The 16,958-nt window shown below is 59.7% G+C and overlaps 2 protein-coding genes across 2 annotated transcripts; one reads left to right on the forward strand and one right to left on the reverse strand.

Moving 5' to 3' along the window:
• Positions 1 to 868: 868 nt before the first annotated feature.
• LOC126643637 (zinc finger CCCH domain-containing protein 4-like) lies at positions 869 to 12,254 on the forward strand. Its single transcript, XM_050322149.1, is given in 6 exon segments — positions 869 to 899; positions 1,151 to 1,476; positions 4,082 to 4,390; positions 7,583 to 8,196; positions 8,198 to 9,025; positions 9,927 to 12,254. Coding segments are annotated over 5 exon segments (2,070 nt in total). The 5' UTR covers positions 869 to 899; positions 1,151 to 1,205; the 3' UTR covers positions 9,975 to 12,254.
• On the reverse strand, positions 11,250 to 16,696 carry LOC126643636 (protein phosphatase 1 regulatory subunit 14A-like). The gene is given in 8 exon segments (XM_050322148.1): positions 11,250 to 11,302; positions 13,532 to 13,622; positions 13,900 to 13,932; positions 14,037 to 14,054; positions 14,056 to 14,118; positions 15,439 to 15,566; positions 15,569 to 15,730; positions 16,690 to 16,696. Coding segments are annotated over 8 exon segments (555 nt in total).
• Between the last annotated feature and the right edge of the window lie 262 nt (positions 16,697 to 16,958).

Below are 16,958 nucleotides of genomic sequence, written 5' to 3' on the forward strand. Positions count from 1 at the left end.
GCGCCTGGGGGTACCTGGGGACACCTGGGGGTACCTGGGGACAGGTGAGGCCCACGGGGCAGCTGGCTGAGAAACTGGGCGTCAGGTGGGTACCTGGGAACAGGTGAGGGCATCTGGGGGCACCTGGAGACAGGTGGGGCCCACAGGGCAGCTGGCTGAGAAACTGGGCGTCAGGTGGGTACCTGGGCGCAGGTGAGGGCACCTGGGGACACCTGGGGGTACCTGGGGACAGGTGAGGCCCACGGGGCAGCTGGCTGAGAAACTGGGCGTCAGGTGGGTACCTGGGGGTACCTGGGGACAGGTGAGGGCACCTGGGGGTACCTGGGGACAGGTGAGGCCCACGGGGCAGCTGGCTGAGAAACTGGGCGTCAGGTGGGTACCTGGGCACAGGTGAGGGCACCTGGGGACAGGTGAGGGCACCTGGGGACACCTGGGGGTACCTGGGGACACCTGGGGACACCTGGGCACAGGTGAGGGCATCTGGGGGTACCTGGGGGCATCTGGGTGTACCTGGGGACAGGTGAGGCCCACGGGGCAGCTGGCTGAGAAACTGGGCGTCAGGTGGGTACCTGGGCACAGGTGAGGGCACTTGGGGGTACCTGGGGACAGGTGAGGGCACCTGGGGATACCTGGGGACAGGTGAGGGCACCTGGGGGTACCTGGGGACAGGTGAGGGCATCTGGGGGTACCTGGGGACAGGTGAGGCCCACGGGGCAGCTGGCTGAGAAACTGGGCGTCAGGTGGGTACCTGGGGGCACCTGGGGACAGGTGAGGGCACCTGGGGACACCTGGGGACAAGTGAGGGCACCTGGGGGCACCTGGGGACAGGTGAGGGCACCTGGGGGCACCTGGGGACAGGTGAGGCCCACGGGGCAGCTGGCTGAGAAACTGGGCGTCAGGTGGGTACCTGGGCACAGGTGAGGGCACCTGGGTGTACCTGGGGACACTTGGGGACAGGTAAGGGCACCTGGGGAAACTTGGGGGATAGGTGAGGGCACCTGGGGAAACTTGGGGGATACCTTGGCACAGGTGAGGGCACCTGGGGACAGGTGGGGACACCTGGGGGCCAGGTGAGCACCTTTGGCTCCCCTGGACTGGGGTGGCTCCCCCATGCGTGTCCGTAATTCCCGTTTTTCCCGGTGTTTTCCAGGCACCCGGGGCCGCCCCCGCCGCGGTTCCCCGGCCCGGGGGGCCCCCCCGGCCCCATGGGTGGGGGTCCCCTGCACCCCGACCTGCACCCGGACATGCACCCCGAGCTGCACCCCGACCTGCACCCCGAGATGCCCCTGGGACCCCCCCTGGGGCCCCCCGGGCCCCCCCTGCTGCCCTACGGAGGGGGCGGCCCCGAGGAGCCCCCGCACTCCGGGATGATCCCACCGGGAGCGGGGCCGGGGCCGGGGCAGGGACAGCCCTTCTACGACCCCTTCTACCCCCAGGAGGGCATGGACATGGAGCCCGGCATGATGGGAGACCCAGGTGGGGCCTGGAGCACCGGGAATGGCTCGTCCCAAATCCCTGTGCTCGTCCCAAACCCCTACTCTCATCCCAGATCCCTGCTCTCATCCCAAACCCCTGCTCTCATCCCAAATCCCTGCGCTCGTCCCAAATCCCTCCTCTCATCCCACATTTCACCCCCCTTTTCCCTTCCCCAGGGGATTACGAGGGGCTGGGGTGGAGGGTGAGGGGATCTGATATTCCAGGAGGTATTCCTGGATTCTGAGGGGCTCTGAGAGTCCCCCAACAGCAGGAAAGTTGGGAATGGCTCGTCCCAAATCCCTGTGCTCGTCCTGAATCTATGCTTTCACCCCAAACCTCTTCTCATCCCAAATTTGCCCCTCTTCCCTTTCCCAGGCACCTCCGAGCCCCTGGAGGGGCCAGGGAGGGATTCCTTGTTCCAGGGTCCATTCCCTGTTCCCGGATCCATCCCTGCACCCCAAAGGGCTCTGGGAGCCTCCTGTAGCAGCAGGAAAACTGGGAATGGCCCATCCCAAATCCCTGTTCTCATCCCAAACTCCTTCTCATCCCAAATTTCCCCCTTTCCCCTCTCTCAGACGACTACGGCGGGTACGAGCCCCTGGAGGGCCCGGGGGGTGAACCGATGTTCCCAGATCCATCACTGCTCCCCGAGGGGCTCTGGGAGCTACCGGGATGGCCCATCCCAAATCCCTGTTCTCATCCCAAACCCCTGTTCCCATCCCAAACCCTTTCTCACCCCAAATTTCCCCCTTTCCCCTCTCCCAGATGACTACGGCGGGTACGAGCCCCTGGAGGGCCCGGGGGGGGGGATTCCCTGTTCCAGGATCCATCCCCTGTTCCCAGATCCATCCCTGCACCCCAAAGGGCTCTGGGAGCCTCCTGTAGCAGCAGGAAAACTGGGAATGGCCCATCCCAAATCCCTGTTCTCATCCCAAACCCTTTCTCACCCCAAATTTCCCCCTTTTTCCCTCTCCCAGATGACTACGGCGGGTACGAGCCCCTGGAGGGCCCGGGGGATTCCCTGTTCCAGGATCCATCCCCTGTTCCCAGATCCATCCCTGCACCCCAAAGGGCTCTGGGAGCCTCCTGTAGCAGCAGGAAAACTGGGAATGGCCCATCCCAAATCCCTGTTCTCATCCCAAACCCTTTCTCACCCCAAATTTCCCCCTTTCCCCTCTCTCAGACAACTACAGCGGGTACGAGCCCCTGGAGGGGCCAGGGGGGATTCCCTGTTCCAGGATCCATCCCCTGTTCCCAGATCCATCCCTGCACCCCGAGGGGCTCTGGGAGCCTCCTGTAGCAGCAGGAAAACTGGGAATGGCCCATCCCAAACCCTTTCTCATCCCAAATTTCCCCCTTTCCCCTCTCTCAGACGACTACAGCGGGTACGAGCCCCTGGAGGGGCCAGGGGGGATTCCCTGTTCCAGGATCCATTCCCTGTTCCCAGATCCATCCCTGCACCCCGAGGGGCTCTGGGAGCTACCGGGATGGCCCATCCCAAATCCCTGTTCTCATCCCAAATCCCTGTTCTCATCCCCAATTTCTCCCTTTCCCCTCTCTCAGACAACTACAGCGGGTACGAGCCCCTGGAGGGGCCAGGGGGGATTCCCTGTTCCAGGATCCATTCCCTGTTCCCAGATCCATCCCTGGACCCCGAGGGGCTCTGGGAGCCTCCTGTAGCAGTGGCAATACCGGGATGGCCCATCCCAAACCCTTTCTCATCCCCAATTTCCCCCTTTCCCCCCTTTCCCAGACGACTACGGCGGGTATGAGCCCCTGGAGGGCCCGGGGGGTGAGCCGATGTTCCCAGATCCATCCCTGCTCCCCGAGGGGCTCTGGGAGCCTCCTGTAGCAGCAGGAATACCGGGATGGTCCATCCCAAATCCCTGTTCTCATCCCAAACCCTTTCTCACCCCAAATTTCCCCCTTTCCCCTCTCTCAGACGACTACAGCGGGTACGAGCCCCTGGAGGGGCCAGGGGGGATTCCCTGTTCCAGGATCCATCCCCTGTTCCCAGATCCATCCCTGCACCCCGAGAGGCTCTGGGAGCCTCCTGTAGCAGCAGGAAAACTGGGAATGGCCCATCCCAAACCCTTTCTCATCCCCAATTTCCCCCTTTCCCCCCTTTCCCAGACGACTACGGCGGGTACGAGCCCCTGGAGGGCCCGGGGGGTGATCTGATGTTCCTGGACCCATCCCTGGACCCCGAGGGGCTCTGGGAGCTACGGGGATGGCCCATCCCAAACCCTTTCTCATCCCAAACCCTTTCTCACCCCCAATTTCCCCCTTTTCCAGACGACTACGGCGGGTACGAGCCCCTGGAGGGCCCGGGGGGTGAGCCGATGTTCCCGGACCCGTCCCTGGACCCCGAGGGGCTCTGGGAGCTACCAGGATGGCCCATCCCAAACCCCTGTTCCCATCCCAAACCCCTGTTCCCATCCCAAACCCCTGTTCTCATCCCAAATCCCTGTTCTCATCCCAAACCCCTGTTCTCATCCCAAATCCTTGTTCTCATCCCAAACCCTTTCTCATCCCAAACCCTTTCTCATCCCAAACCCTTTCTCATCCCAAACCCTTTCTCATCCCCAATTTCCCCCTTTTCCAGATGACTACGGCGGGTACGAGCCCCTGGAGGGCCCGGGGGGTGAGCCGATGTTCCCGGAGCCGTCCCTGGACCCCGAGGGGCTGTGCGAGGGCCCCCCCGGGCTGGGCAAGGCCCCCGGCGTGCCCGGCATTCCCGAGTTCCTGCCGTCGGCGCAGCGGGCGCTGTTCCTGCGCATCCAGCACAAGCAGCACGAGGAGGACGAGCAGCAGCAGCAGCAGCAGCAGCAGCAGCAGCAGCAGCAGCAGCAACAGCAGCAGCGCGGCCGCAGGGGCGGAGAGCCCGGGAGAACGGACAGGGACAACGAGGAAGGCAAGGGGGGAGCCTGGGCCTGGTCCTCATCATCCCCCAGTCCTGGTCCTGAGTCTGATCATCCCCTCATCCCGATCCCTGAGCACCCACAGCCCCCATCCCGATCCTGAGTTTGGGTTTGGGCTTGATCATCTCTAGTTCTGGTCTCTGGAGTTTGATTATCTCTTTATCTTGATTCCCTGAGTACCTACTAGCCTCTATCTCGATCTCTTGAGTTTGGGCTGATCTAATTATCCCCTAGTCCTGATCTCTTGAGTACTCATAGCTCCTGGATCTCTGGTCCTGATCCTGATCATCTCATCCTGATCTCTGAGCACCTACAGCCCTGATCCTGGTCTCTGAGCCTGATCATCCCTCATCCTGATCCCTGAGTACCTACAGCTCCCATCTCGATCCTTTGAGCTGGTCCTGATCCAAATCATCCCCCAATCCTGATCCCTGAGCACCCACAGCCCCCATCCCGATCCCTGAGCCTGGTCCTGATCCAAATCATCCCCCAGTCCTGATCCCTGAGCACCCACAGCCCCTGAGCCTGGTCATGAGCCTGATCATCCCCTCATCCTGATCCCTGAGCACCCACAGCCCCCATCCCGATCCCTGAGCTGGGGCACACACGCCCCCTGATCCTGATCCTGATCCTGATCCTGATCCTGATCATCCCCTCATCCTGATCCCTGGGCTGGGGCACACACAACCCCTGTCGTGATCCTAATCAGCCCCCTGATCCTGATCATTCCCCAGTCCCAATCCCTGAGCACCCACAGCGTCCAGTCCCAATCCCTCAGCACACACAGCCCCCCAGTCCTGATCCTGATCCTGATCCTGATCCTGATCCTGATCATCTCCCGGTCCTGATCCTGATCATCCCCCAATCCCTATCCCTGAGCACCCACAGCCCCCAGTCCTGATCCTGATTCTAATCAGCCCCCAGTGCTGATCCCTGAGCCTCAGCACACACAACCCCTGATCCTGATCCTGATCCTGATCCTGATCATCCCTCAGTCCTGATCCCTGAGCCTCAGCACACACAGCCCCTGATCCTGATCCTGATCCTGATCCTCCCTCAATCCTGATCCCTGAGCCTCAGCACACACAGCCCCTGATCCTGATCCTGATCCTCCCTCAATCCTGATCCCTGAGCCTCAGCACACACAGCCCCTGATCCTGATCCTGATCCTCCTCAATCCTTGATCCCTGAGCCTCAGCACACACAGCCCCTGATCCTGATCCTGATCCTGATCCTGATCATCCCTCAATCCTGATCCCTGAGCCTCAGCACACACAGCCCCTGATCATGATCCTGATCCTGATCCTGATCATCCCCCAATCCTGATCCCTGAGCCTCAGCACACACAGCCCCTGATCCTGATCCTGATCCTGATCATCCCTCAATCCTGATCCCTGAGCCTCAGCACACACAGCTCTCAGTCCTGATCCTGATCATCCCCCAATCCTGATCCCTGAGCCTCAGCACACACAGCTCTCAGTCCTGATCCTGATCCTGATCCTCCCTCAATCCTGATCCCTGAGCCTCAGCACACACAGCCCCTGATCCTGATCCTGATCCTATTCATCCCTCAGTCCTGATCCCTGAGCCTCAGCACACACAGCTCTCAGTCCTGATCCTGATCATCCCCCAATCCTGATCCCTGAGCCTCAGCACACACAGCTCTCAGTCCTGATCCTGATCCTGATCCTCCCTCAATCCTGATCCCTGAGCCTCAGCACACACAGCCCCTGATCCTGATCCTGATCCTATTCATCCCTCAGTCCTGATCCCTGAGCCTCAGCACACACAGCCCCTGATCATGATCCTGATCCTGATCATCCCCCAATCCTGATCCCTGAGCCACAGCACACGCAGTCCCTGATCCTGATCCTGATCCTGATCATCCCCCAATCCTGATCCCTGAGCCTCAGCACACACAGCTCTCAGTCCTGATCCTGATCCTATTCATCCCCCAATCCCAATCCTAATCATCCTCTGAGCCCGGTCCCTGAGCACCCACAGCCCCCATCCTGATCCTGATCCTTCTACAGCCCCGACCCCACTCCTGATCCCTGTGCACCCCCTGATCCCAATGCTGAGCACTCCCTGATCCCAGTTCCCCTGCACCCCCCACTCCTAACCCTGATCCCGATCCTGAACACCCCCTGCTCCTGATTGCCCTGGATCTTCCAATCCTGATCACCCCCTGATCCCAATCCTGACCTCCCTGCCCCGCATCATGTCGATCCCAATCCCTGATCCCCCCACACCTTCCAATCCTGATCCTTCTGCACCCCCCAATCCCAGATCCCCCCAATCCTTGACAATCCTGATCCTCTGCACCCCCAATCCCAGATCCTACCAGTCCCAATCCTGACTCCAATCCGTTCCCCAATGCCTCCGACCCCTCAGGACCTCAGTGGGGCTGGGGGTCCATGGGGAGGGGTGGATTTTTAGGAACAAAAACCTGGAAGTGGGAAGGGCTGGTTTGGGAGGTTGGAGGAGGAACCGGGCGGGTTTTGGGTTGAATTGTGGGGAAATGGGGCTGGGGGAGGGGAAGAGCCGCCCATTTACGGATTCCTGGGAATTCTGGGGGGTGAAATCGAGGCCAGCGAGTCTGGAGCTTCCATTTTTTTGGGGGGAAAACCCAGGAACACCTTTTGGGGACCCATCTAGGGCTTTTCTCCTTCCTTTCTCATCTTTCTTCTCCTCCTTCTGCCTCTCCCTGTTCCCAGGAGATCCCTGGGAATTGTTATTCCAGCTCTCTGGAAATCCTCGGGGGGAAATCAGGGCTGAATCTTCCCTTTTTTTTGGGGAAAACCCGTGAATATTTCAGGGATCTCTTTCAATGAGGTCCCATTTTGGTTTTTTTTATTTATTTTCATCTCCCTTGTCCTGCTCTCGCTGTTCCCAGGAGATCCCTGGGAATTGTTATTCCCGCTTTCCAGGAGTCCTTGATGTGAAATCGGGGCTGAATCTTCCCTTTTTTTTGGGGAAAACCCATGAATATTTCAGGGATCTCTCCCAGGGATCCCTGGGAATTGTTATTCCAGCTCTCTGGAAACCCTCAGGGTGAAATCGGGGCTGGATCTTCCCTTTTTTTTGGGAAAACCCGTGAATATTTCAGGTTTTTTTTCTGAGCAGGACCCGTTTTGGGGGCTCATCTCCCCCCTCCCTCACTCTGCTCTCCCCCCACCCTGCAGGAGACCCCGGGAACTGGTACTCGAGCGACGAGGACGAGGGCGGCAGCAGCGTCACCTCCATCCTCAAATCCCTGCGGCAGCAGAGCTCGGGGAGAGCCCCCAACCCCCCCGGGGACCCCCCCAGCGACCCTCGGCTGCAGAGACCCCCCCGCCCCGCCGACCCCCGGCTGCGGGACCCGCGGCTGGCCCGCAATTGCGAGCTCCTCCAGCAGCACCAGCAGCTCCAGCAGCTCCAGCAGCACCAGCAGCACCAGCAGCTCCAGCAGCTCCAGTCAGCGGCCGACCCGGGGCCGTCGGACCCGCGGCTGGCCCGGCACGGCCCCCCCAAAGCGGAGCCGCCCCCCGGCAGAGCCCCCCAGCAGCAGGAGGAGGAGGACGGGGAGCGGCTGCTGCGGGACAAGGCCCTGAGCATCCCCCTGGAGCCGCTGCCCGGGCAGAGCCAGCGCGACCCCCGCTCGCAGCTGCAGCAGTTCAGCCACATCCGCAAGGCCGTCGTGCTGCCCAAGCCGCCCTTCGCCCGCAGCGTCCTGTGGAGCCCCAAGGACCTCATCCCGCTGCCCCTGCCCCCCCAGGACCCCCCCGGCCCTGCCGCCCGCCCCCCACCCCACAACCTCGGACCCCCGGCTGCTGCGGGCGCCCTCGGACCCGCGGCGCGCGGCGGCCGAGCCGGGCCCTTCCTCGGCCTCCTCCTCGTCCTCCTCCTCCTCCCTGCCGGACTTCGAGCTGCTCTCCCGCATCCTCAAGACTGTCAACGCCTCGGGGGGGGACAAACCCAGCGACCCCCGCGTGAGGAAAACCCCCCCGGCCGACCCTCGGCTGCAGAAACCCCCGGAGAGCGGCGGCACCGCCAAAGGCCCCGAGGGCGGCGGCGACGACGACGACGACGACTCCGGCCCCGCCATCGCCCCCTACGACCCCCGGCTGAGCTGGGGAGGGGGCGGCCAGAGCAGCGTCCTGAGCGCCATCAGCCTGTACGACCCCCGGACTGCGCAGAGCCCCGAGGGCCCCCGGGGCGACGCCAGCCCCTCGCAGAGCGAGAGAGAGCGCCCGGCAAGGCCCGCGAGCCGCCCTTCCTGCGGCGCTCGGCGCTGGAGCCGCCGCCGGCGCCCGACGGCGACCGCGACAGGGACAGGGACAGGGACAGGGACAGGGACAGGGCGGAGCCCCCAGACAGGTACAACAGCTACAACCGGCCCCGGCCGCGCCCGGCCCCCCAGAACCCAGCCCAGCCCGAGGGCAGCCCCCAGCCCGCCCTGCACAACCTGCCCGTGCCCCCCGCCCTCTACGGCCGCGCCGGCCCCAAACACGGCCCCCGGCCCGGAGCCGGGAGCCCCTTCCCGGGAAACAGCCCCGGCCACGACCCCCCCGAGGACGCCGCCTCGCTCAAGGACGTCTTCAAGGGCTTCGACCCCACGGCGTCGCCCTTCTGCCAGTGAGGGCAGCCTGAAATCTGGCCAGAACTGCCCCAAATCCACCCAAAAATCCGGCTGAAAATACCCCAGATCTGCCCAGAGACCCCAAATCCACCCAAAAATCCGGCTGAAAATACCCCAGATCTGCCCAGAAACCCCAAATCCATCCAGAAACCCCAAATCTATCCAGAGACCCCAAATCTATCCAGAAACCCCAGATCTGCCCAGAAACCCCAAATCCACCCAAAACCCCAAATCCACCCAAAAATCCGGCTGAAAATACCCCACATCTGCCCAGAGACCCCAAATCCACCCAGAGACCACAAATCCACCCAGAAACCCCAAATCCACCCAGAAACCCCAAATCCACCCAGAGACCCCAAATCCACCCAAAACCCCAAATCCACCCAAAACCCCAAATCCATCTAGAAATCCCAAATCTATCCAGAAACCCCAAATTGACCCAGAAACCCCAAATCCATCCAAAAACCCCAAATCCACCCAAAACCCCAGCCCAGCTCAAGGACGTCTTCAAGGGCTTCGACCCCACGGCATCGCCCTTCTGCCAGTGAGGGCAGCCTGAAATCTGGCCAGAAATGCCCCAAATCCACCCAAAAATCCGGCTGAAAATACCCCAGATCTGCCCAGAGACCCCAAATCCACCCAGAGACCCCAAATCCACCCAAAACCCCAAATCTGTCCAGAAATCCCAAATCCATCCAAAAACTCCAAATCCACCCAGAAACCCCAAATCCACCCAGAAATCCCAAATCCACCCAGAAACCCCAAAATCCACCCAAAAACCCCAAATCCACCCAGAAACCCCAAATCCACCCAAAAACCCCAAATCCACCCAGAAACCCCAGCCCGGCTCAAGGACGTCTTCAAGGGCTTCGACCCCATGGCCTCGCCCTTCTGCCAGTGAGGGCAGCCTGAAATCCGGCCAGAAATGCCCCAAATCCACCCAAAAATCCGGCTGAAAATACCCCAGATCTGCCCAGAGACCCCAAATCCACCCAGAAACCTCAAATCCATCCAAAACCCCAAATCCACCCAAAAACCCCAAATCCACCCAGAAACCCCAAATCCATCCAAAAACTCCAAATCCACCCAGAAACCCCAAATCTATCCAGAAACCCCAAAATCTATCCAGAAATCCCAAATCCACCCAGAGACCCCAAAATCTATCCAAAAACCCCAAATCCACCCAGAGACCCCAAAATCTATCCAGAAACCCCAAATCCATCTAGAAACCCCAAATCTATCCAGAAATCCCAAATCCACCCAGAAACCCCAAAATCTATCCAGAAATCCCAAATCCACCCAGAGACCCCAAAATCTATCCAGAAATCCCAAATCCACCCAGAAACCCCGAAATCCACCCAAAACCCCAGCCTGGCTCAAGGACGTCTTCAAGGACTTCGACCCCATGGCCTCGCCCTTCTGCCAGTGAGGGTGACCCCAAATCCAGCCAGGATCGCCCCAAAGCCACCCAGAAACCACAAATCCACCCAAAAATCTGGCTTAAACAACCCCAGATCCACCCAGGAACCCCAAATCCACCCAAAAATCCGGCTGAAAATACTCAAATCCAGCCAAAACTCCCCAAATCCACCCAGAAACCCCAGCCCGGCTCAAGGTTGCATTCAAGGCCTCCAAAAATCCCCAAACTGCCCCAAAATAACCCCAAAAACACCCCCAAAAGCTGCCCCAGAAAACTGATGCAGACCCAAAACCCCCCAAAATTGGCCCAAAAAACCCCAAATGCCCAAACCTGTCCCCCAAAAAACCAAACCTGCCCCAAAAACCCCGAAGCAGACCCAAAACCCCCCAAAATTGACCCCAAAACCCCCGAGTTTGACCCAAAAAATCCCAAAGCTGCTCCAGAAATTCCAGATTCTGCTCCAAAAATTCCAATTCTGCTCCAGAAATTCCCCCCAGAGCAGCCCTGGGTGGATTTTCAGGTGGATTTTGGGTGGATTTGGGGTCATTTTGTCGCTTTTTGCTCCTTTTCCTTTCTCTTCAGCCATAGAAACTGTAAATAAATCCCGGATTTTCCCCAAATTCCCAGGAATTTTCCCTGGCAGTGACAAATGAAAACCCTTTTGGCTTCATTTCCCTTTTTTTTTTCCCCAAAAAACCCCAATTTTGGGGGGGAAAACCCAAGAATTTTGTTGTTTCCAACGGCAAAATGCCCCAAATTGTTGGGCTTTTGCCCCAAAATGTGGTGCTGGGGGCTCCTGAAATCCTGTTTTTCACTGGATTAAATCAAGTTTTGGGGAGATCTGAGGCTCTTTGGCAGATTTTGCTTTGGGAAAGGGGAGAAAATGAGGAGAAAATCAGGAAAAAACAGCTGGAAATGATCAAAAAATGGACAAAAATTATGAAAATCCATAAAAAACCGAGCAAAAAACCAGAAAAAAATTGCCCAGGAAAAGACAGGAAATTCATGGAAAAATCCCAAATCTCAGAAAATGCATAAAAATAGGGGGGAAAATCTTGGGATAATGGGCGAAAATATGGGAAAAATCATAAAAAAATGGACAAAATTATGGGGAAAACATGAAAAAAATGCCCCCAGAAAATCAAAATACACCAAAATCTGCTCAAGAAAAGACAGGAAAATACAGAGAAATCACGGAAAACTTCCCAAATTGGGGGAAATGTGTAAAAATAGGGAAAAAATCCTGAAATCGTGGACAAAAAAATGCCAAACTGCACCAAAATCCTGGAAAAATTTCCATTCTGGGGGGAGTGGAAAAAACTTTGGGATCATTTGAACCAAAATCTGGAATTTTCACCTCTTTCCCTCGGGATTTGGAGCTGGAGAAGGGGGATTTTGAGCCCCAAAAAAATAACAATTTTGGGCAATTTGGGGCTGAATTTTCAACCAAAACCCCTGGGAAAGGTTTTTTTTTGGGGGGGGACAAACAACTTTTTTTGGGGGGAGAAAAAACCCCCTCATTTTGGGGGAAAACCCACCTAATTTGGGGGGGAAAACCCCTCATTTTTGGGGAAAAAAAGAACTCATTTTTGGGGAAAAAAACCCCTTTTTTGGGAGGGTGAGGAAATCACATTTTTGAGCAGCCCTGAAAAGCCCCAAAAAGGGGGGGGGGGGGGTTTTGCCCCCAAAAAGGCACCGATTTTTTTACTCTCATTTCCCACTTTTTTTTGCCGGGAATTTTTTTGGGGGAAGAAAACGGGACTTTTGTAAAAGGATTTCTTGGGATTGAGGTTTGGGGGTTTTTTGGGTGGGGGGTTCCGGGGGTTTTTTCTTTTTGGTTGGTTTTGGGTTTTTTTTTTTCTTTTTAGGGAATTTTGGCCCTCCGGGGCGAGGGGGAGGGGCGGGCGGGAGGGGCGGGGCCAGTGTAATAAATATGTAAATATATGCAAATAACCCGACTTGGAGCCTGAATGGGGGTGGCTTTTGGGGGTCTTGGAGGGGTTTGGGGGGTCCTAAAGGGGTTTGGGGCTTTTCGGGGGTCTCAGGGGATTTGGAGGGGTTTGGGGGTCCTAAGGTGGTTGGGGGGTTGGGGTTTGGGGTCTCAAAGGGGTTTTGGGGGCAGGGGATTTGGGGGTCCCTGGGGGCTCAGGGGCTTTTGGGGGATCTTGAAGGGGATTTGGGAGCATTTGGGGGCTCAGAGGGGGTTTTGGGAGGGGCCTCAGGAGGAGTTGGGGGACATTGGGGTTTCTGAGAGTCTTTGGGGGTCATGGGGGTTTGGGGGTCTCGGGGGCTGTTTTGGGGGTGTTTGGGGGTCTACGGGAGGTTTGGGGGCTCCTCGAGTGGGGAAAATTTGGGGGTTGCAGGAGATTTTAGGGGTGTTTGGAGGGGAGGCACGTTGTGGGGGTCTCTTCCCCCTCCCCCCATTTTGGACCTTTTTCCCCCAATAAAGAGGATTTTGGGGTTCAGTCGTTTTTTTGGGGGTTGGACCCCCAATTTTGGGGCGGGAACCACGCAGGGCCCCAACAGGAAACGGGGCGGGGGTTCTCGCGGGGAGGGAGGGGGGCGGGGCGGCGCTTCCTGCCCAGATGTTCCAACATCTGGATCCGGCCTCAACAGCTGGACACGGGGGAGGGCGGGGGAGGACGGAGCGGCGACAACAGATTTGGGGGTGGATGGAGGGCGAAGGGGGTCCCGTGACCCCTTTTGGTGTCCCTGCCCCCACCCGTGTCCGTGTGACTCCCCAGTGCCCCCTGTGTCCCCCATGCTCTGTTTGTCCCCCCGTGTCCCCCATGTCCGTGTGTCCCCCGTGTCCCCCCATGTCCGTGTGTCCCCCAGGTGTTCGTGTCCCCCGTGTCCCCTCAACGTCCCTTTGTCCCCCTCGTGTTCGTGTCCCCCATATCCCCCTCGTGCCCCTTCCACGCCGCTGGTGTTTTGGGGAAGGGGGATCCCAAAATTTATTTGAGTCCCCAACTCTTATTTTTGGGGGTCTCACCACCATCACCTCCCACTCTGTGCACGATTTATTCCACGCGGGCGTGGGGAGAGTGTCAAATACATCGTGAGGGGGTGGGGTGTCACCCTTTTGGGGGTCACGGGGGTCGCAGGCGCCTCTTGAGGGGGGTCTCTGCAGGAGTTGCTGCTTCGGGAGCCCCTTGAGCTGCTCGAGGAGCTCCTGGATGAAGCCCTGCCCGCGATTCCCGCAGTTAGAGCCCCCTCCCTAATTAACCCCCTAATTAACCCCCTCATTAATTCCCACGGCCCCCAACCCCCGAGCCGCTGCCCGAGATAAAGGGGAGAGGCCCCGAAACGCCACATCCAAATAGTTTTGCCTTTAAAGCCCTGTTGGAGCAGCCCGAGCTGGGAAAGGACCTGGGGGAATTTGGCGCGGCCCCTGCACTCGTGCGTCCCCCCACTCGTGTCCCCCCTCCCACTCGTGTCCCACCCCCAATTTCCCCCAATACCTGTGTGTCGGCAGTGCAGGAGCTCAGGATTCCCTGGATGGGGAATGGGGGAGGGATTAAGGTGAGGGAGAGGGGTTGTCACGCGTGTCCCCCACTCAAAACTCGCGTGGGTGCCTCCTCAAGCCCCTCCCCCTCACCTGGAGCTTCTGGGCTCTGTTCCTGGTCGGTCTCCAACTCCAGGAGCTCGTCGATGTTCAGCTCGTCCGGCATCTCACCCTCCTGGATGGGAGGGGACACACAGGAGCTCTGTGGGATTCCCACGCGTGGCCCGCCCACGCGTGACACCCTCCTCATCCCCGCGGGCTGGGGGCGTCCCAAATCCGCCCCCGCCGGTCCCTGACGTCCCCCAGCACCGAGTCCCCCAATCCTCCCACGCGTGTCCACAGACCCTCCCACGCGTGTCCCCAGCACCCCCGGCACACCCAGAGTGTCCCCAGCACCCCGTCGCGTGACCCCAAACCCCTCCCACGCGTGTCCCCACCCCCGAGTGTCCCCAAGGCCCTTCCACGCGTGTCCCTCCCCCTTGCTCCGAGTGTCCCTCAACAACCCCCCTAGTACACCCAGGGTCCCCAACCCCCTCGTGTGTCCCCCCCTCCCTGTGTCCCATTCCCACGGGATAACGGGACATCTGCCACCCCATCTGTCCCTTCCCACGGGAGGGAGGGGGGGAATCCTGAGTGGGAGCCCCTGGGGCCGCCCAGCCCCCACTCCCGGCCCCCATTCCTGGCCTTGTCCCGGTGCTGAGCCTGGGCCTGCTCCCCATTCCCGTTCCCATTCCCGCTCCCCCTCCCTTTCCCAGTCCTTGTTCCCATTCCCGCTCCCCACTCCTCATTCCCACCCCTATTCCCACTCCCATTCCCATCTCCGTTCCATTCCCGGTTCCCAGTCCCACTCCCAGCTCCCTTTCCCAGTCCAGTCCCATCCCCATTCCTGGTTCTTGGTCCCAGCTCCATTTCCCAGTCCCAGCTCCATTTCCCAGTCCCGGCTCCATTTCCCAGTCCTGTTTCCACTCCCAGTTCCAATCTGTCATCCCTTTCCTGGCCCCCATTCCTATTCCCATCCCTGTTCCCATTCCCACCCCATTCCCAGTACCTGCCCCATTTCCCACCCCACTCCCATCCCCATTCCCGGTCCCTGTTCCCATTTCTACCCCATTCCCGGTTCCCATTCCCAGCACCCTTACCCAGTCCCCATTCCCGGTTCCCATCTCCAATCCTGGTCTCCACTCCCACTCCCATTCCTGTTCCCTGTTCCCAGTCCCCATTCCTAATTCCCATCCCGCTCCCCATTCCCGTTCCCCATCACCGGTCCCCGTTCCCTGTTCCCATCCCCGGTCCCTGTTCCCATCCCCATTCCCTGTTCCCATTCCCTGTTCCCATCCCTGTTCCCGGTCCCGGTTCCTGGTACCCTTCCCCGGTAGAGCTCTCCGAGCCTGCCGTCGATCCAGAGCTCCGTGTCGAGCCCCCATTCCCGGTTCCCATCCCCGGTCCCTGTTCCCATCCCCATCCCCATTCCCATCCCGGTCCCAGTTCCCGGTACCCTTCCCCGGTAGAGCTCTCCGAGCCTGCCGTCGATCCAGAGCTCCGTGTCGAGCCTTCGCTGCAGCTCCCTCCGGTTGTACTTGACGGTGGCCCGGGCCGGGCGCCGCTGGACCCCCGGGCTGCGGGCGGGGACCCTGAGCCGGGAGAGCTCCCAGGGCCGCCCCGCGGCGGGACCCCCGGCCCTGCCGCCGCCCCACCCGCTCCGCCGCCATCGATGGCGAGCCCAGGACGAGCCCGGGGGCGGCGAGGCCGGGGCGACAGGCGGGGCCGGGGGCGGGGTCTCGGTGGGGCTTAAAGCGAGGACCCCCCATAGCCCCCCTTAGGTCCCCAGGGATAGGGGCGACGGGCAGGGCCGGGGCAGGGTCTGGGTGGGCTCTAGGTGGGGCTTAAAGAGAGGACCCCCATAGCCCCCCTTAGGTCCCCAGGGGTTGGGGGCGAGGGGCGGGTCTGTGGGCGCGGTCTGGGTGGGCTCGGGTGGGGGCTTACAGCGAGGACTCGCCCAGAGCCCCCAGACCCCCAAGAGTCCCCAGGGTAGGGGGCGAGAGGCGGGGCCGGAGGAGCAGGGCCTGGGTGGGCTCGGGCGGGGCTTAGCAGGACTCGCCCAGGAGCCCCCGCCTAAAGCCCCCCAGCTCCTTTAACCCCGAGAACCCCCTAAAGCCTCCACGCAGCCCTATAACTCCTAGTAGGCCTCGCTATAACCCCCATAACCCCCACAACACCCTTTATAACCCACCTAATCCCTCTATAACTCCCTAATAACCCCCATAGCCCTATAACCTCTCCTAATCCCTTATAACCCCCTTAATCCTCTGTAACCCCCAGTAACCCTCAATAACCCCCAATAATGCCCCTATAACCCCCTATAGCCCCTATAACCCCCATAGCCCCTATAACCCCCAATCTCTATAACCCTCCAGTAACCCCTCTTAACCCCAATAACGCCCTATAACCCCCTAATCCTCTATAACTCCCTAATAACCCCCATAGCCCCTATAACCTCCTAATCCCCTATAACCCCTTAATCCTCTGTAACCCCAGTAACCCTCAATAACCCCCAATAATGCCCCTATAACCCCTATAACCCCCATAGCCCCTATAAGCCCCCAATCCTCTATAACCCCTCCAGTAACCCTCTTAACCCCCAATAACGCCCCTATAACCCCCCCAAATCCTCTATAACTCCCCTAATTCTCTACAGCCCCCACATAACCCCTATAACCCCCCAATAATGCCCCTATAACCCCCTAACCCTCCATAACCCCGCCAGTAACCCTCTATAACCCCCAATAACTCCCCTATAACCCCTCCATTGCCCCCTAAAACCCCCCAAAATCCCCAGTAACCCCTCCCGGCCCCCCATAACCCCCAAAACTCCCCCAAATCCCCTAAAACGCCCCAAACCTCCGTGGGGAGTTATAAAAGGGGGCGTGGTTTGCAGCGAGGGGGCGTGGCCAAACCGCACCGAGGGCGCGGCTGTTACAAGGGGCGTGGCCTCTCCCGCAATGGAGGCGTGGCCTA

This window comes from Myiozetetes cayanensis, unplaced genomic scaffold (assembly GCF_022539395.1).
Source record: "Myiozetetes cayanensis isolate MyiCay16 unplaced genomic scaffold, myiCay2020 scf271, whole genome shotgun sequence".
Taxonomy (NCBI): Eukaryota; Metazoa; Chordata; class Aves; order Passeriformes; family Tyrannidae; genus Myiozetetes; species Myiozetetes cayanensis.